Source organism: Scyliorhinus torazame, chromosome 17 (assembly GCF_047496885.1).
Source record: "Scyliorhinus torazame isolate Kashiwa2021f chromosome 17, sScyTor2.1, whole genome shotgun sequence".
Taxonomy (NCBI): domain Eukaryota; kingdom Metazoa; phylum Chordata; class Chondrichthyes; order Carcharhiniformes; family Scyliorhinidae; genus Scyliorhinus; species Scyliorhinus torazame.
In genome coordinates this window covers 119032264-119053482 of record NC_092723.1, presented here as the reverse complement: position 1 = coordinate 119053482, position 21219 = coordinate 119032264, and the positions used below count along the sequence as shown (strand labels likewise).

The following is a 21219-nucleotide window of genomic DNA, read 5'->3' as shown; positions in this document are numbered from 1 at the left end:
TCCCCCAACAGTATCCAAAGCGGTATCATCTGTTTTGTAGGGGAATGGTCACAGGAGATTCCTGCACAACACGCCTAGTCGTTATGTTCTGCCTGGTAGTCTCCAATTCCCACCTGCCTGTGGAGTCTTAGCCAGTGGTGCGACTACCTCTCAATGCATGTTATTCACAATACACTCCACCTTGCATAATGCTTCAGCGTCCCCACAAACCTGCAACTCCAGTTCCAAAATCTGAGCTTCCAGGAGCTGCAGCTGGAGACACTTCATGTACACATGCAGTTCCGGGAACTGGAAATATTCCCAACTTCGCACGTGGAGCAGGAAGAGAACACAAGGGTTTTGAACTCTCCTACCAATGCATACCCCTTTAAATTAAACCTTTTGGAAGATACTTAAAATCAAATAATATCCATTACTCTTGGACCCTTCTTCCCTGGTCCTCCTTACTACAGAATATGGCCCTTATAAACTAGAAACCACAAAATATAGACCTTACATACAATAAACAATTAAAAGTAGTAAGTACTTACTGACCATACTCGCCCAATCAGCTGCTTCCACTTTCCTGCGTCACCTTTGAATCCTGCCGTCACCTCATGAGCTCCGAAACTCCAAGCTAGCACTCCGATTGCTCCCTGCACTCTCCCTGTTTTCAATCTCCTCTCACACTCTCCTCTAGGTGCTGCTCACTGTCTGTCTCTCCCTGTGTCCTCCTCTCTTCATTTAAATTATAATTTTTTTAAGTGGATGCTGCCGGGGGGAAAGGAATTCAGGAATATTTGCTATGGGATAGAAAAGGCCAGTAATGACCATCTTTGCAGTCTAACTTTCTTATTGGTCTCATCACCATTGCTCTTTCTATTCCAGATTCCATTAGAACTGGATGTGAAAGGACCCATGCTTCCTAAAAAACCCGTCATCTTGAAATTTGTGTCACGAGTTAATGCTGCTTCAAAGGAATAAAACATTTGTTCCACGTGGAACAATGAAAATATATAGCAACGTGTAAGTCTCAAAGAAAATACAAATATCTTCCACCTTATGGCACATGAAAACCCATGGAAACAGGAAAAACATCTAGGATTGGAGGCGACAAAGATAATGATGCTGTAGTTGATACGATTGTCTGAACGTTGACGGAATCACAAATGTTTCGTAGAGATGCAATACCAGTTATTATTCAATGGGAAAACACACTATCTCAATGTTACTATCGGATCAATAGAAATTTTTTAACAGTGTATTTTTTTAACCTTGGATATTTTAATCAATGATTTGTGATTACAGGACTAATTGTCGATAGGCAGTCATTTTAATGTTTTCCCAGAAAATATATCTGTAAAGGATTTCTTAAACCAATTGCATCTACTTACTCAGTTCTTTTTGAGCAATTTTTTAGGTGTAACAAAATTCAAATCAAATTAAAATCATTTGAATACAATGTTGCAACGACTTATGAATAAACCACCTCACAACACCCAAGATCTCGGCTGTGGAGTCAGGAGAAGGCATCAGAGGAAAACAATCTGGATTCAGCCTGATAAGATGGGGACTGAAAAGCACGATTAATCTATGCCTGGTGCCATTGAAGCAGGTAATACATAAATTTGTGCTGCCTGGGCATCTTCATGCAGCCCAGCATGGAATGCATTGCTGACTGGCTGCAAACTCAAGGCCCTGCAAACTCATGACCAGCATGATAGACAGCTAGCCTGCACCTCATAAAGGTGAGACACTCTCAAGCTTTTGCTGCTGATAGAACTGTGTCTGGAAGGTTTTATTGGAAGGAAGAGGGTAGCAAGAGGAGTACCAGACTAGAGAGTGAGCACCCAAATTTTCAAATGTGGTGCTGGAAGTCCAACCAACGGACTTGATCCACACATATCCCCATCCTCTATGATGGGGGAGCCCAGAATATCAGTGCAAAAAGACAAGGCTAAGCATTTGCAGCCATCATCAGCCAGAAGTGCCAAGTGGATGATCCATCTTTGCTTCCTGCTGAAGTCCCCAGCATCACAGATGTTGGTCTTCAGCCAATTGGATTCAGTCCATGTGATACCAAAAAATAGCTTTTATTCTGGAAATAGTACTGAAGACTTGTGCTCCAGAACTAGCTGCGTTCCTAGCTTAGCAAACAATACTGGTATTTGCAGCTTGGCAATGCGGAAGGTTTCCCAGGTATGTGCTGGCCTCAAAATGTAAGCCTTCTTGTGATACTAATAAAGATTATTATTATTATTAATAATAATAATCCAACTCTGCCAATTCCCACCCCATCGGTCTACTTTCAATCATCACCAAAGGAATGGAAAATGTCATTAACAATGCTTATTCAGCAATAACCTGCACACACAAGCTCAGTTTGGGTTCTGCCAGGATCATTCAGATCCTGATCTCATGACAGCATGGTCCAAACATAGATAAAAGAGCTGTACTCAAGAGGTGAGGTGGGAGTAACTGTGCTTGGCATCAAAGTATCTTTTGACCAAATGTTGCATCAAGGAACCCGAGCAAAACTAAGTCAATAGGAATCAGGGGAAAACTCTCCACTGGTTGCAGTCACAAAGAAAGATAGTTGTGGTTATCATTGCAGGGATTCTTCACGGTAATGTTCTGGGCCAAACTATCTTCAGCTGGTTCATCAATGACTTCCTCCATTATAAGGTCAGAAGTAGGGATGTTCACAGGTGACTGCACAATGGTCACCAGTTGTGACTCCTCAGATACTGAAGCAGTCAGTGTCCATATGCAGCAAGACCTGGACAATATCCGGCTTTGTCTGATAAGTGACAAGTAATATTCGTGCCACATAAGGGTCAGGCAATGATCACTTATAAAGAGAGACTCTAACCACCTCCCCATAACATTCAATGGCATTACCATTGCTGAATTCTCCACTATCAACAACCTGGGGGTAACCATTGCCCAGAATCTAGGCTGGGCCAACCATATAAATACTGTGGCTACATGGGAAGGTCAGAGGCTGGAAATTCTGCAGAGTAACTCAACTTCTGACCCATCAGATCCTGTCCACCATCGACAATGCATAAGTCAGGAGTGTGATGGAATACCTTCCACTTACAATAACAATAATCAACTTTATTGTCACAAGAACCTGGGACCCTGGAGCTGTGAAGCAACAATGCTACCACTGTGATACCATGCCGCCTGCTTGCCTGGATGAGTGCAGATCCTGCAACACTGAAGAGGTTCGGTATCATCCAGGACAAAGCAAGCCACTGATGCAGAGTGGCAGCAGTGTGTGCCATAAATAATATGTATTGCAGCAACTCACCAAGGTTCCTACGAGAGCACCTTCCAAACCCGTGACCTCTACCAGATTTCTGGAAGGACACTGGTAGCAGTTGCAGGATTGTGGATGTCCCTGCACCTTGGGGATTGCAGTGGTTCAAGAACACAGCTCACCACCACCTTCAGCTTTGGATTATTTGCCATCCCTCCTCACAGTAATGTAACTCCTTGTGATGTGAACCATCTCTGTTTTGAAAGCTATGTATTGCCTTCAATTTTTGATTCCAATCCACTGGGGTCGGAGCGCTTCCAACTTCTCCAGTTAATTATTTATGCTTGATTGTACTTTGTCCTTTTCCATAACTTTCATAAACCTGATGGTACGGCGAAATGCTCTCCCTTTGAGACATACCCCACTTCATTCCCCAGAGCTCCAGCATAGCTTCCTTCCTTATTGGGCCAGGGCATAAAGGAAGTCTTCTTGTCTATATTTCAGGAATTCTTTCCCCTCTTTGCCCTTTGCTATCCCAATCTACATTGGGATAATGGAAGTCCCACATTAATCAATAATCTCTAGTTTTGCGTCTTTCTGTAATCTGCCTGTATAGTTGCTCCTCTATGGCCTATTATTTGGTGGCCATGGCATACATTCAGTAGCATAGCACTGTATTGTTTCTGAATTATAACCAGAGACATGGGCCGAGATTCTCTGGCCTCCCTGCAGTGTGTTTCTCGACGGTGAGAGGCAGCTCACACTGGCAGAAGGATCTTCTAGCCCTGTCGCTGTCAATGGGATTTCTCATCAAATCCACCCAATGCCGCCAGAAACCCACGGCGGGGTGCGCCATCAGCGGGACTGGAAGATCCCACCAGTGTGAACATCCGGAAGATCTTGCCCGTTACCTTTGGCCGCTCAGCCACATCAGCCCCATCCAATGCCATAACAGTTTATTGGATCAATACCAGCATCCCCTCTAATTTTCCTTCTCTACCTTTCCTGAATAATCTGCTGCCAGGAAATTCCAATTTCCCAATCCTCTCTTACTTTAAGCCAGGTCTCTGTTCTTACCACCACATCACAGTCTGATGTGGCACCTTGTACCTACAGCTCATCTACCTTATTTATCAGGATTTACATGTGTGCAATCCAAACCCATCTGTCGTCCAGAAAAACAGCCACTCTGGAACCTGTCAGGTTCAAGTAAGTAAAACACTTTCATTTGAGCATGCCCGGGAGAACCCCCAAGTCTTCCAAGGGAAACTTCTTGAAATTGTACAATTTCCGACATCCTTTTTAAATTCTCACTTACACATATTACTGCGAGACCATTTACTAATGACCAAAGGATCTTAGTTAAACCACTACTAATGGCTACTGTTAGGAAACAGGACCAGACCCTAACATTTGTTAGGATACCGGACAAGAATTCCAAACTTTTTTTTAAATTTGTAAAACTGTGAGGAAAGGATAATTCACCCCAGGAGTGATGATCCCAACAAATAGGCATCTTTAATGTTAAAACAAGCTTTAATTTAAACATAGAATTAACCAAATTAGCATCAAAGAAAATGCTTTACAATTATCAATTAAACATTTCTTAAACACAAGAAAAAACTTTAATTTACTATCTATACGTCTACTAACTCTAATTAAGCAATCCAATGCAGTTCAAATGCCACTTATAGATCAAATTAACAAAACAGGTTTTCTTGCTTAGCCGTATAAAGATTTTGGGAGATAGTTCCTTTCAAGAGCAGATCCAGTACACTTCTGCTCAACATAACTGCATTTGGCAAAACTGCTGTTCAACTTAAAATCCCATATCAGACGTGGCTCCTCCCACTAATTACATATCTGTATCCCACCAAGTTCCATAAGACCATAAGACATAGGAGCGGAAGTAAGGCCATTCGGCCCATCAAATCCACTCCACCATTCAATCATGGCTGATTTCAACTCCATTTACCCGCTCTCCATAGCCCTTAATTCCTCGAGAAATCAAGAATTTATCAACTTCTGTCTTAAAGACACTCAACCAAAGACACTCAATCCATGACCTGCTTAGCTAGGATTAAGCACCACTTCTCCCATAACTTATCTACACGCCAGGGTATCTCCAGCAATCAAAACATGATTCCATTAGCCCCTTATCTCTAACCAGGCAAGTGGTTAAAATCAATAATTACCTCGCTCTTTTGTGACTCCTTAATTACAGTTTTAGCAGACACACAGTCTGGGTACCTTAACCTAGGCTCTTATTACTGCAATAAATACATATCTTAATCCGGACTTCTAAAAACATTACTGCAACAGATATAAAATATAATGTAACAATTTCTACATTCATCATACTGCAGGATCTAGTTAATAGTCATTAATGGCTGGTTATCCTAATACATCTTTGACCAAATGAGTTTGATCTACTCATTGAAATATACATAAAGAGCAGATGTTATCCGGGCGGAATTCTGTGATCCTGAGGCTAAGTGTTGACGCCGTCGTGTTTCCCGACGGCGTCAACACGGCCTCAGGATCAGCAATTCTGGCCCCTACAGGGGGGCCAGCCAGCACTGGAGCGGTCCACGCCGCTCCAGGTGCTCATTCTGGCGTCAACTGGGCGCCGTGGGGTCCGCGCATGCGCAGTGGCACCGGCGCCACCGCGCACATGCACAGTGGTTCCCTTCTCCGCACCGGCCCGGATGCAACATTGCGCAGGGCAACAGGGGCCGGCGCAGAAGAAAGGAGGCCCCCAGCCCGAGAGGCCGGCCCGCCGATCGGTGGGCCCCGATCACGGGCCAGGCCACAATGGAGGCCCCCCCCCGTGGTCGATCCTCCCTCCCCTCCCACAGGCTGCCCCCGGACCCTTCCACGCTGAGGTCCCGCCAGCTGAGAGCAGGTGTGAACGGTGCCGGCAGGACTCGGGTTTTTTTGCGACGCCGCTCGGCCCATCCCGGGCCGGGAATCGGCGGGGGAGGCTGCGTATAGCGGCCTCCGACCGGCACCGCACCGACCATGCTGGTGCCAATGGTATCGTGTCCCGGCGTCGGGGCAGTATGGCGCGATTCGTGCCGTTCGCGGGGATTCTCCGTCCCGGCCCCGGGCTGAGAGAATCCAGCCCCCGATCTTTTGGCATGAACCCCTCCACCCTGTCTGGAATTGAATTCCCTTTAGTTTTTACACAGGCTGCGAACAGTTCCAGAATGTCAAGTATCCCATCATACCTTTGAGTCCACTCTAAAGTTATTAATGTATAAATTGTATATATTTATATATTTTAATACCTTCTATCTGTCCCACTTCAGCATCATACTCTGCTTCGTATTTTCCTGCTGCCTGATCCCTCTGTTACGGATGCCTGGTCAGCTTTCAACAGTGTCTAAGACATTGGAAGGGAGCGCAACTTTTTTGAAGTTTTTAAGGCGGTGTGGAAAGATCGATTTGTTCAAGGAGTGATAATATAAGAAATAGGGCTGGGTTATTTTATAAAATAAACTTTATTAAAACAAAAGAAAACAATATTTAAACTTTTAAACTTCAACCCTAACATTAACAGATTACATGTAGTTTCATAATTTAACACACTATTTCCCATTAAAAAGCACTTTAAATAAACATGCAGCTCTTGTTCCATGTACGCAGACAGGCAAAATATATACTTGCCTTTAAGAAAGCAATTTTTCTTTTGTTAAGGAAATTCTTTCACAATTTTCAAGCTTTTCCAAAGCTGTCTCGGTGGCAACTGTCATTACCTCTCCAGGTCACGTTCACAGAATCACAGAATAAGACAGTGAAATGAGGCCCTTCAGCCCATCAAGTCTGAACTGATACATGAAAGACATCTGACCTATCTACCTAATCCCATTTGCCAGCACTTGGCCCATAGCCTTCAATGTTATGATGTACCAAATATCATCCAAGTGCTTTTTAAAGGATGTGAGGTATTTTGCCTCTATTACCCTCCCAGCCAGCGCATTCCAGAACATCATTACCCTCTGGGTAAAAACATTTTTCCTCAAATCTCCCTTAAACCTCCGGCCCCTCACCTTGATCTTGTGGCCCCTCGTAACTGACATTTCCATCAAGGTGAACAGTTGCTCCCTATCCACTCTGCCCATGCCCCTCATAATCTTGTACACCTTGATCATCAGGTCGCCTCTCAGTCTTCTCTGCTCCAGTGAAACAATCCAAGTTTATCCAACCTCTCTTTACAACTTAAATGTTCCATCCTAGGCAACATCCTGGTGAATCGCTTCTGCACCCCCTCCAGTGCAATCAAATCCTTCCTATCATGTGGCGACCAGAATTGCACACGGTAATCCAGCTGTGGCCTCACTGAAGTTCTATACACTGGCTTCCAGTCACTAAAGCAGACATCTATCATCACCTTCTGTCCCCTACAGCTAAGCCAATTAAGAATCCACCTTATCAAGTTACCCTGTAACCCATGTGCATTTGCCTTCTTTATAAGCCTCCCATGTGGGGCCTTGTCAAAGGCTTTTAAGCCTTCTTTACACCTGTTCAAAACAACATTTTTTCTCTCTATGCTCTGCCCAGTCCCTCAAACAAAGGTCCTCTGCTGGGGTTTCCTGGCTTGAACCCATCATCGTTATCTTAGCTGTTTGATTGTCCACTCCCGTTTATACATAAGAACAAAGCCATGATATTGATATGCAACTAACCTCCCATTGACAGGCAAAAAGGCTATCAGACTCTGTAATGGGCCAACAGCTAGTCCGATAGGGGTATCCAGAAGGACAATGGATCTGGGGCATCCTGTGGATTCCTACTAATGAGTTTAAGTCTGACTGAGACAATGTAACTCAGTCAAGTGTGAGCATATCCTTCTGACTCCATGCCAGCAGTTTTTTCCCTTAGTCCATTTTACCCCGAAATTGCCTGCCACATCTTCGATCTTATTTCTGGACTCAATTTCCTATATCTCCCTCGCGTAATACCTCCCATTTCCGAACTATGCTGTACGTTTGTGCTATTTGCTGCCCTCAGTCCTCTGCACTCCTGGGTTCTCCTCTCTAATATGTCAGCCTGGTGTCCATCCTTATATATCTTAAGAATGTTATTTTGTTGATTCTTGTTTCAAAGGGATATTATTTTTAGGAACATTTTATAAGAAGTAAATGAATGGTGGCTTTTTTTTATTACTCTTTATGGGCATCATTCACTGTTGGGAAATAGGATTTGACACACCGCCCAACTCATTCAACTGGCCCATGTGACCTGCTCTAGCTCCTGGCTTATTTGCCAACATCCCGAATAAATACTTCAAACTCGGAGCCACAATAACAACTTAAAAACAAATAATTCCTTTGGTAATGTTCCTTATCTACTGCTAACAGTTTTTAAATAAACAATCTCCAAATTAATTCATCCAGTCCTACTCATTTAATTATTTTTCTCATGTGTAATCCTTTGCACACTCTGCATTGATGATGTAGCCTCAAAATATGAAATGAAAATGACTAATTCATTCATTGTCACTTTGAGCCCATTGACAAATAATTAAATAAATGATACAATTATTTTTGAGTTATAGATTACACTTTCCACATTTAATTCCTCTTCTCACTTCATTGTTTTATCACTGTATCTTAAATCTGTAAATATAAAATGGAATTAAGCTCTGTCCATACCAATCAATGTGAAGATAATTTACCCAGTAATATTTCCTAATTAAGCTTCCAGTAACATAATAAGTTATTCAATATCTCCAAGCCACAGATGATTTAATTAAGTCCTCACACTTGATTATATGTTTGCTGAACATCTTCAAACTTCCTAACTCGTTGTTATAGAAAATACCCAAAAAAGGGTACAAGAAAAAATGGGCAGCAAGCCAAAGGAAAAATAGTCGCTATACTCTGTCACGCCCACCTCCGGATCCTGTCACCATCCTGGTTTCAGTGCAGCTTCGCGATGGCTGCCCTCGGTTGCCCCCTGTCTTGGATTTCGGTCAGAGCGACCTGTATGCTCGGTTGAGCTCTGGGGGTTTGGTGAAGCTGTCTCTCCCGACAAGGTTGCCCAGCATTTGGGCGAAGTAGCCCATTGGGTCTCTGCCCTTGATAGCCTCTGGGAGGCCCATCATCCAAACGTTCTGTCGTCGGGACCTGTTTTCTTGGTCCTCAACTTTCCCCGTTAAATTCCCTTGGGACACCACCAACCTTTTAACTTCTGCTTCAGGGCGATGATCCTGTCGCTGTCTGTCGAGGCTTTCTCTAGGTCGGGGATTGTCCTTTTCTGTGCTTCCACCTTTTGTATGGTGACCATCGCCTCTGTCACCAACACCTTGACTTCGATCCTGATCCCCTCTTTCATGGCGGTCGGCTTCTTCATGAGGAAGGTCTTCCATCCAGGCTGATGTTCAGGTCATCGGTCGCCCTCTCTCTTGGGTGGTGCGGCCCCCCTCGCCTCGTGGGTCCGTAGGCTTATCCACCTGCTGCGTGTGGCCCATTCTGCCACTTCCGCCATCCCTCCGACCCCTCAAACTCCCGTTTGCTGGCATTTTGGTGTTGATCCTTTCTTCTCACCGTTGAGGTTAATTTGCCTTTGAATTTTCGGGCAAAATTCGCCTAAAAGTGCCTATTTGGTTCTGGTCTGGAAGAGAGCCACCTGATGTGCGTCAGCTCAGCACATCACCGTCACCGGAAGGTCCACAATGTAGAATTACCAATTCCCCACAAGCAACAGCCTACAGCTGCGCGACCAACACCGTTTTATCATGGAGGGGATGTTCGTTGGGTTGGATCGGCAGCTGCTGAAGCAGCCCCCGTTATGGGGAGATACGATCCGGGGGTGGCTACTCGACTCCTCGGTTCCCCACAGCAACTACTCCACCAGCTTCATGTTTTTAAAAAGGTGTTCTAAATGGCGCCCACGTGACCGCTCATTGGGAGGCGGTTAGATCACAGGTGGCTGTTCAATAGGGATAAGGGGTTCTTCCCATTAATGGGATGGGGGTTGGTCTTAATTGGTGATTATTGGTTTCTTGCCATACCGCAGCATCATACAAATCTCGCCAACGTGAGTGGGCCAGTTAGATTGAAAACCAATTGGCACCCAGCCTGGTTCCCGATTTTGGCCTCTCCCGCTATCTAACCAGTCCGCTCACGCTCTCGCCCAGCATGGCATGGCCAGTAAATTTTGATAATCCCAGCTGGAGGGCGCGATCTAATGGAAAAGTTTCTCAGTGTCATTTTAGGTGGGTTTCCGGTTTCCTCCCACAGTCCAAAGACGTGCAGGTTAGGTGGATTGGCCATGATAAATTGCCCTTAGTGACCAAAAAGGTTAGGAGGGGTTATTGGGTTACGGGGATAGGGTGGAAGTGAGGGCTTAAGTGGGTCGGTGCAGACTCGATGGGCCGAATGGCTTCTTTCTGCACTGTATGTTCATGTTCTATGATCTTCCCGGGGCACCTCTGTCCTAACTCCAGTCCCTTCTCCGGGCCATAGGCTAAACATGCTCGTTCCATACACCCATCGTTTGTGAATCACCACCAATCACTTGTGAGGGTTACCCACAGGGAGCAATAATCAGAACTCCCATTCACCTTCCTGTACATCACCCTTTGGTTGCTGCACCCATATGTGATGGTTTTATTGGGGTGCGCCCATAGGACACCATCCCTCCATTTGTCCACATCTGGTTGGGTGAACCACATGTTTCCAGGGTATATTAATTCAAACTTCCTGCTGTTGGTCCTTTCTTCAGTGGGTCTGTGTCCTTGTGTCTATTCCAAGGTGAAGAATGCCAGGTAATACGCCATGAGTGCATAATACTTTCTGTAGAGAGATCAGGGTAGCATCTGTTATTAGTCCTTGATATCTGATTCCTTTCTCTCTATTATCCCTCCTACCAGATGCTGGCTCACGCTTCTTTACTAACCCCCTTTATAATATCAATCCCATTTTTAGGCTATGCCATGGGTTTTGTTGCTTTTTCCCACAATCTGGGATGGCCAGGCATCCATGTTTAATTTGGTGCCTTCTGGTAACAATGAATTTTGTGGTTACTACCACAACGCAGAGTTGCACAAGCGGAAGTCGTGTGTGCAAGGCAGGAAGACGGTGAAGAAGAGAAGACGAAGAACACCAGATAAGGGAAATTTTCCAAAAATAAATTTCTTCATTGCAATTCTCAGAAAACCCCATGGAGGCCTTTGTGTCTACCCTGAATGGGGGTGATCTAGACGTTCGTGTTTAATTGGGTGCTTTCTTGAGAAGCTGAGTTGTGGCTTAAGGCAGAGTTGCGTAGACAAGAAGATGATGAAGAGAAGACAATGTAGAGAAGAGGGGGTTTCCGACCAATGGATTATGAAGGAACTGAACCCAAACACAGGAAATGTCCCTGCGGGTGAAAGCCCTGTAATTGTTACTTAAGACGACGAAGAGATGACATTGAAGAAACTGGGTTTCGACCAAAGGGTTACGATGGATCTAAACCCAAAACGACAGAAAATTACAAGTGATAACTTGTGGAGGTCTATACTGTCCTCCCACACAAGCAGAAAACGAGCTTATATAAAAGCCAAGAGAAACATGCACCCAGGGGCAGCAGTTTATTAATTGAGCAGAACCGGTATTTGCTACTGTGAGAAGAGAAATCGATTCTCTGAGTAAAATTGTGGCAGAATAGACAGCCTTACGGAGATTATCCTCAGTGAAATAAAAGGAAGAAGAAAATGTGGATCACGGAAAGAAAACAAGGGACCTGTCGCAGGACCCATATTTTTTTTTAAATGAAGTGTACATTCTTCTATTTACAGTTCGGGATGGTAGAGTCCCTGTATTAGTTCTGGGGTGGTGATTTATTTAAGTGGACAGGCTCTGGCTACCTGGAACCTGCCCTTCTGGGGATCCCGGTGCCAGATGCCCTTGAGAGTACGTGGCATGATTACCACTCATTTCTTCCTCCTCCGGGACATTAGATGGAGTTCTGCGTCCGGGGTCTGTGGGGTGGAACTTGTAGCAAAGGGTCAGGGTCCGGACACCAGGCGTGTCCTGAGTTCCTTGCTTGTTATCATTAGAACAAATGGCAGGGCTTTGTTCCAGATGTAGTTATTTTGTTGGATGGTTTATGGAACATTTCTTTGAGGGTGTGGTTCATCCTTTATGCCATCCTGCTGGATTGAGGATGATGCGTAATTTGGAACTTTTGGTTGATCCCAAGTAAGTTCATCACCTTCTGCATCGCCTGGTCGGTGAAATAAATGCCTTGGTCCAAATCTATACTATGATGGCGACCCCACCTCGGAAGATTTGTTGCACTAGGATATCTGCCGTGACTTTGACCGCATTGGTTCGAGCGGGATAGGCTTATACCCAATTACTAAAAGCGTCGATGACAACCAGGATTTGTAACCTGTGCTGGGTGGTAAGGGACTGATATAAACAATTTGCAGATTTGTCCAGGGGTCTTCTACTGTTCGGGTATGCCTCAGTTCTCTCTTATGGATATGCCTGTCGGGATTGTTTTGGGCGCAGACTGTAGAGTTATCCACGTAACGCCGCACGTCTTTATTTATGTGTGGCCATCAGCACAGCTCCTTAATCCATTCACCCATGGCGCCTGCCCCTTGATGGCCCTGGAAATTGTGGTGCTGATAAATAATTTGGTTGCGGTCCCTAGTCAACGCCATGTACTGGCCATCCTTAAGGACTAACACGTCTTTTATCGTAATTATATCTTGCCACTTGTCAAAGGATGCAGTGCGTGCTCCTTCCTGAATCGGTTTCATGTCCTGGTCGCTGCTCTGAGCTTCTTTAGGCTCTTCGACCTTAGTCTGGTTTACAGCGACAAGATCAATCCGCTCAGTAATTGGGGTTGCCATAGCTCCCTCTCCCGGGCGCCCTGTTTGGCCAATTCATCTGCCCTTATGTTTCCAGTTGGGGAAGTTCTATGATGGGCCTTAACTTTAATGGTGCTGTACTCATTGCCTTGAACAGTCTGAAAAATAAATTTAAGTAGGGGTGCAGATGGTAAAGGTTTTCCATCTGCAGAGACACATCCTCTAGATTCCCACAATGGCAGGATTTAGTTAAACTATTGCAGACATACATGCTGTCCAAGTGTACATCTGCCAGTGTGGGGGTGGCTGACCATGTAAGCTACGGCCACTAGCTCTGCAGCCTGGGCGATCATCTGAGTGGGAATTTTTAAGGCTATCTCCCTCAGGGGCTTGCCTTGCTGGTCCTCCACATGGATGCCGCACCGCCTTTCTGTTCCTACCCTCCACCATAGAGGATCCGTCTACAAATATTTTCAGGGCCTGTTTGCCTGCTTCCCTCATTCTCTTGGATCCTTTTGTTTTGGCACAAATGGCCCCTTGGGGTCCGAGACTCCCGTGGCACTCCTGCAGAAGTACGGCTGCATGTGTGCTGTCCGTGCCCACCTATTTCTAGCACAAAGGGGAGGTATGGGTTAGGTTCTTGCAGTGCTGGGGCCTGCGCTAGGTCCTGTTTTAACTCTGAGACAGCCTGTGAATGGTGTTCGCTCCACTCCCATGGGCCATATTTCTTTAAGAGGTCTGAAAGGGTGAAGGCTTTGCTGGCGAAACCGTCGATGTAGTTTCAGCAGTACCCCTTCAAACCTAGAAAGGAGCGCAACGAGCAGACATCCTTCGGTAGGGGAAGGGGTGTTACCGACTTGTTCCACTTCCTTTATATCTCGTGCTTCCCCTCAGTCACTACTATCCCCAGAGACTTGCGATCTCATAATCTGGATTTTCCTGGGGTTGATTTTTAAACCTAGCATAATGAGGAGGTTCAGCAGTTCTTCCAACAGTTTAAGATTGGATTGGATTTCATTTCTTGTCACGTGTACCGAGGTACAGTGAAAAGCATTGTTCTGCATACAGTCCAGACAGTTTATTCCATACATAAAAAAAACCCACAAGACATACATAAATACACAATGTGAATACATAGGCACAGGCAACGGGTGAGCATATGGAGTGCAGTACTACTCAGTCGAGAAGATGTGTGAAGAGATCAGTTCAGTCCAGAAGAGAGTTATTCAGGAGTCTGGTAACAGCGCAGAAGAAGCTGTTTTTGAGTCTGTTCGTGCGTGTTCTCAGACTTTTGTATCTCCTGCCCGATGGAAGAAGTTGGAAGAGTGAATAACCCGGGAGGGAGGGGTCTTTGATTATGCTGCCCGCTTTCCCACAGGAGCGGGAGGTGTAAACAGAGTCAATGGATGGGAGGTGGGTTCACGTGATGGACTGGGCTGTGTTCATGACTCTCTGTAGTTTCTTACGGTCTTGGGCTGAGCAGTTGCCATACCAGGCTGTGATGCAGCCAGATAGAATGCTTTCTATGGTGCAACTGTAAAAATTGGTAAGAGTTAATGTGGACATGCCGAATTTCCTGTGGACGTATAAGTGCTGTTGTGCTTTCTTGGTCATAGCGCCGACATGGGTGGACCAGGACAGATTGTTGGTGATGTGCACACGTAGGAATTTGAAGCTGTCAACCAACTCCACCTCGGCACCATTGATGCAGACAGGGGTGTGTACGATACTTTGCTTCCTGAAGTCAATGACTAGCTCTTTAGTTTTGCTAACATTGAGTGAGAGATTGTTGTTGTTACACCACTCCACTAGGTTCTCTATCTCCCTCCTGTATTCTGATTCATCGTTGTTCAAGATCCGGCCCACTACGGTTGTACAAAGAACAAAGAACAAAGAAAAGTACAGCACAGGAACAGGCCCTTCGGCCCTCCAAGCCCATGCCGACCATGCTGCCCAACTAAACTACAATCTTCTACACTTCCTGGGTCCGTATCCCTCTATTCCCATCCTATTCATGTATTTGTCAAGATGCCCCTTAAATGTCACTATCGTCCCTACTTCCACCACCTCCTCTGGCAGCGAGTTCCAGGCACCCACTACCCTCTGTGTAAAAAAACTTGTCTCGTACATCTACTCTAAACCTTGCCCCTCGCACCTTAAACCTATGCCCCCTAGTAATTGACCACTCTACCCCGGGGAAAAGCCTCTGACTATCCATTCTGTCTATGCCCCTCATAATTTTGTAGACCTCTATCAGGTCACCCCTTAACCTCCGTCGTTCCAGTGAGAACAAACCGAGTTTATTCAACCGCTCCTCATAGCTAATGACCTCCACACCAGGCAACACTCTGGTAAATCTCTTCTGCACCCTCTCTAAAGCCTCCACATCCTTCTGGTAGTGTGGCGACCAGAATTGAACACTATACTCCAAGTGTGGCCTAACTAAGGGTCTATACAGCTGCAACATGACTTGCCAATTCTTATACTCAATGCCCCGGCCAATGAAGGCAAGCATGCCATATGCCTTCTTGACTACCTTCTCCACCTGTGTTGCCCCTTTCAGTGACCTGTGGACCTGCACACCTAGATCTCTCTGACTTTCAATACTCTTGAGGATTCTACCATTCACTGTATATTCCCTACCTGCATTAGACCTTCCAAAATGCATTACCTCACATTTGTCTGGATTAAACTCCATCTGCCATCTCTCCGCCCAAGTCTTCAAACAATCTAAATCCTGCTGTATCCTCTGACAGTCCTCATCGCTATCCGCAATTCCACCAACCTTTGTGTCGTCTGCAAACGTACTAATCAGACCAGTTACATTTTCCTCCAAATCATTTATATATACTACAAACAGCAAAGGTCCCAGCACTGATCCCTGCGGAACACCACTAGTCACAGCCCTCCAATTAGAAAAGCATTCTTCCATTGCTACTCTCTGCCTTCTATGACCTAGCCAGTTCTATATCCACCTTGCCAGCTCACCCCTGATCCCGTGTGACTTCACATTTTGTACTAGTCTACCATGAGGGACCTTGTCAAAGGCCTTACTGAAGTCCATATTGACAATATCCACTGCCCTACCTGCATCAATCATCTTTGTGACCTCTTCGAACAACTCTATCAAGTTAGTGAGACACGACATCCCCTTCACACAACCATGCTGCCTCTCACTAATACGTCCATTTGCTTCCAAATGGGAGTAGATCCTGTCTCGAAGAATTCTCTCCAGTAATTTCCCTACCACTGATGTAAGGCTCACCAGCCTGTAGTTCCCTGGATTATCCTTGCTACCGTTCTTAAACAGAGGCTATTCTCCAGTCCTCCGGGACATCACCTGAAGACAGTGAGGATCCAAAGATTTCTGTCAAGGCCTCAGCAATTTCCTCTCTAGCCTCCTTCAGTATTCTGGGGTAGATCCCATCAGGCCCTGGGGACTTATTTACCTTAATATTTTTCAAGACGCCCAACACCTCGTCTTTTTGGATCTCAATGTGACCCAGGCTATCTACACACCCTTCTCCAGACTTAACATCCACCAATTTCTTCTCTTTGGTGAATACTGATGCAAAGTATTCATTTCGTACCTCGCCCATTTCCTCTGGCTCCACACATAGATTCCCTTGCCTATCCTTCAGTGGGCCAACCCTTTCCCTGGCTACCCTCTTGCTTTTTATGTACGTGTAAAAAGCCTTGGGATTTTCCTTAACCCTATTTGCCAATGACTTTTCATGACCCCTTCTAACCCTCCTGACTCCTTGCTTAAGTTCCTTCCTACTTTCCTTATATTCCACACAGGCTTCGTCTGTTCCCAGCCTTTTAGCCCTGACAAATGCCTCCTTTTTCTTTTTGACGAGGCCTACAATATCTCTCGTTATCCAAGGTAGGTTCCCAAAAATTGCCGTATTTATCCTTCTTCCTCACAGGAACATGCCGGTCCTGAATTCCTTTCAACTGACACTTGAAAGCCTCCCACATGTCAGATGTTGATTTACCCTCAAACATCCACCCCCAATCTAGGTTCTTCAGTTCCCGCCTAATATTGTTATAATTAGCCTTCCCCCAATTTAGCACATTCACCCTAGGACCACTCTTATCCTTGTCCACCAGCACTTTAAAACTTACTGAATTGTGGTCACTGTTCCCGATATGCTCCCCTACTGAAACTTCTACCACCTGGCCGGGCTCATTCCCCAATACCAGGTCCAGTACAGCCCCTTCCCTAGTTGGACTGTCTACATATTGTTTTAAGAAGCCCTCCTGGATGCTCCTTACAAACTCTGCCCCGTCTAAGCCCCTGGCACTAAGTGAGTCCCAGTCAATATTGGGGAAGTTGAAGTCTCCCATCACAATAACCCTGTTATTTTTACTCTTTTCCAAAATCTGTCTACCTATCTGCTCCTCTATCTCCCGCTTGCTGTTGGGAGGCCTGTAGTAAACCCCCAACATGACAGGGGCTGGTTTAGCACACTGGGCTAAATCACTGGCTTTTAAAGCAGACCAAGGCAGGCCAGCAGCACGGTTCAATTCCGTACCAGCCTCCCCGAACAGGCACCAGAATGTGGCAACTAGGGGCTTTTCACAGTAACTTCATTTGAAGCCTACTTGTGACAATAAGCGATTTTCATTCATTTTTCATTCATTCACATTGTGACTGCACCCATCTTATTCCTGATCTCTACCCATATAGCCTCACTGCCCTCTGAGGTGTCCTCCCATAGTACAGCTGTGATATTCTCCCTAACCAGTAGCGCAACTCCGCCACCCCTTTTACATCCCCCTCTATCCCGCCTGAAACATCTAAATCCTGGAACGTTTAGCTGCCAATCCTGCCCTTCCCTCAACCAGGTCTCTGTAATGGCAACTAACATCATAGTTCCAAGTACTAATCCAAGCTCTAAGTTCATCTGCCTTACCCGTAATACTTCTTGCATTAAAACATATGCACTTCAAGCCACCAGACCCGCTCTGTTCAGCAACTTTTCCCAGTCTGCTCTGCCTCAGAGCCACACTGGCCCTATTCCCTAGTTCTCCCTCAATGCTCTCACCTTCTGACCTATTGTTCCCATGCCCACCCCCCTACCATACTAGTTTAAACCCTCCCGTGTGACACTAGCAAATCCCGCGGCCAGGATATTTATGCCTCTCCAGTTTAGATGCAACCCGTCCTTCTTATAGAGGTCACACCTGCCCCGGAAGAGCTCCCAGTGGTCCAGATAATGGAAACCCTCCCTCCTACACCAGCTGTTTAGCCACGTGTTTAACTGCTCTATCTTCCTATTTCTAGCCTCACTGACACGTGGCATAGGGAGTAATCCCGAGATTACAACCCTAGAGGTCCTGTCTTTTAACTTTCTGCCTAGCTCCCTGAACTCCTGCTGCAGGACCTCATGCCCTTCCTGCCTATGTTGTTAGTACCAATATGTACAACGACCTCTGCCTGTTTTGCCCTCCCCCTTCAGGAAGCCCTCTACCCGTTCGGAGACATCCTGGATCCTGGCACCAGGGAGGCAATATACCATCCTGGAGTCTCTTTCACGTCCACAGAAGCGCCTATCTGTGCCCCTGACTATAAAGTCCCCTATGACTATTGCTCTTCTGCGCTTTGACCCTCCTTTCTGAACATCAGAGCCAGCCGTGGTGCCACTGCTCTGGCTGCTGCTGTTTTCCCCTGATAGGCTATCCCCCCCGACAGTATCCAAAGGGGTATACCTGTTCGAGAGGGGGACACAGGTATACCTTTTTGGTACTTTACCGTAGTGTGTTTGGTTGCACTCCTGAGCGTAACATGCATTACTCAATCCAGTTGCTGAAGAGGTTTTCTGTATCTTGATGAAAAAGATTTGAAGTCGTCTAGAGGTATTGGAAGGTTTATTGAGTAACTAAATTAACAATTGTGTGAGTTCTTTACTTTAAGATCATTACTGGTAGAAAGGTTACAAGGTCTAAATACGGTAGCTATGCTTGACCACACTAGTCACTCTGAGCTAAGTCTATGCTCCTGCTCTCTGGGGGTGTCGACGGTTATACCATCGGGAATAGAGGAGGGGGTTCCCACCCATTGTCAGAGATGGCATATCGGCGGGCTTCCTCCTCTATTTCTTCACGCTCTGCCCCTAGGTCACTATCGCCTCAGTCTTTTGTGAAAGCATACAAACTGATTTTAATTTTCCAATCTCGCGCGGGCACTTTGAATGGTCTGCTGCTCTTTCCCTGCCTGGTGCAGGGCCTTTACTGCAGCCTACAGATTGCTGCATTTCTCTCTTAATTATTTTGCTGTTTGTTGTGCTGCGTCGCGACCCCGGATCGCGCACTACTCTTTCAGATACGCCTTCTCGCATTGAGCCTGAAACACATATGCAGCAGGCTGGCTTGGTTCCTCTGCTCTCGCCCCTCTAACTCACTCTTCAGCTTCTCTAGTTGCTCCCTAGAGTCGCCAAAGTCTTTTTAAAATTTTAAACTCTCCACCTCTTTCCCATGGAGCTGCTCCATACAACTAGTGATCGCAATCTCTTTACTCAGCTTAGAAGCCCGTCTGCCGAACTCTTTATGGACATGGCCCCAATAATCTAGCACCTTACAAAATTCTACCCATTTGGGCCAATTTTTGTTTAGGTAGATCCAAAGAGTTTCTTGCCATTTGACACGATTTGCCATTTCAAATTGTCTCTCTCTCTCCCTCGGGTTCGCTCAGATGTGTGGGAATCAACCGGGGTCGGGGTGCAGCTTTCACTAAATTCCCTCCCACAGACTTTATCCAACTCCCTCGTCTCTCCTGGTTCTGACTTTGTATAGATTTGCATTTCTCTCTGAAAGCAGGCCAGGTTTGTGGTTAAATGTTAAGATTGAGAGGAGAAGGTTCCATTGTTTTAATATATCTCTACTGTTTACAATGTATGTTAAGTAGTTAGCCAGAGAGCAGTCTGTGTCCAGAACAGCTTGTAACAAACAGAGAATCTGCCAGCAGACTGGACAAGGGACAGCGGTGCCTTTGAGTTGCAGTCAGCCGTGCAAGAGAAGTGATGCACAAGCTCAGGCTGGTGAAATCCAAATTCATCAGGTATTAAAGACTGCCAGTGTTGTGTTATGTAATTTGGAATAACACAAGCTGCCACTTGATGCAGTTTTGAGTAAAAGATGCTCCAGACTTTGAAGTGAGTTCAATGTGTTTTCATGTGAACTCAGTCTAAACAGAATCTTCCCCATAACAAATTAATTCCTTATCCAAAGAGGGAAAACAGGAAATCCTGGAAACACAGGGGCTGTGCAAAGCATAATGTTGGTGATTGGTGCCTCAGAACGTGCAGTGACCACCGAAGATGCTGGGTTCACTGCGTTGCAATATTACAGTTCGATCAAAATATACCTGCGACCTTCTGATAATTTATTGAAGAAAGTCTTTCTCTCCCATAGCTACATCTGCCACCTCACAAAACCTAACCCAAGAACACTCTAAACTGTTCACTTGTCTGAATGTTTGGACTGACAGCAAAACAAGTGGCGCGATGGAGATTATCTCTCTCTCACATTTGCTCTTGTGCCCCAGTTACACCCAGTGTGGGTAGACAGCGAAAAGAGGAACATTCTGCCTGTTATGAAAAGTTTATTGCTGCACAGAAATATTCCCAGGAATTTCTGTGGCCGTTGATGAAACCCAACAATTCCCCCTGCACATGAACCCTGAGAAAACGGATCTGTGATGACGTTTAACCTTTTCAGTTTGCTTCAGTCCTTATCCAGCTTCGAGCCTGTGCCCAACTATATTCAGTGTGAAAATAGCTGAAAGTTCAAGGGTAAACACATTCTTGGCTCCTTTTTAGTATTGCAGAATTGTTTGCAGTTTATTGGATGACCGTTCAGTGGGTGGTCCAGGGTAAAGTCATTTGCATACATGAAGTCCATTCTTCTAACCCACCCCCTGATATTTTGCCATCAGAACCAAAAGCATTCCTTCCAGGAAAGGACATTGATCCTGACAGTTTGCCCGACTGCCTGGTCAACTGCAGTAAAACCACATGTTCTGCTAAACAGAGCTTAGGAAATCAGAGTTTCTCTTAAAAGCATCATCCCTGGGAAGTCTATCCAACAGCTGATATTTCTTCCAGACAAAAGAGTGTCCACTGAGATTGTTGTTCTCCTCAACCAGAAATAAACTCTGTTCTTT

At 45.6% G+C, this 21219-nt stretch overlaps 1 protein-coding gene across 1 annotated transcript in view; it reads left to right on the top strand.

The window, feature by feature from the left end:
- The window catches only part of LOC140394109 (cytochrome P450 3A8-like), a 111563-nt gene extending 110122 nt beyond the window's left edge, over nucleotides 1-1441 (top strand). Inside the window, exon 13 of the mRNA XM_072480958.1 lies at nucleotides 868-1441. Within this exon, the coding sequence (XP_072337059.1) occupies nucleotides 868-963 (96 nt within the window). The 3' untranslated portion in view covers nucleotides 964-1441. The remainder of the gene's footprint in view (nucleotides 1-867) is intronic.
- The last annotated feature ends 19778 nt before the right edge of the window (nucleotides 1442-21219 follow it).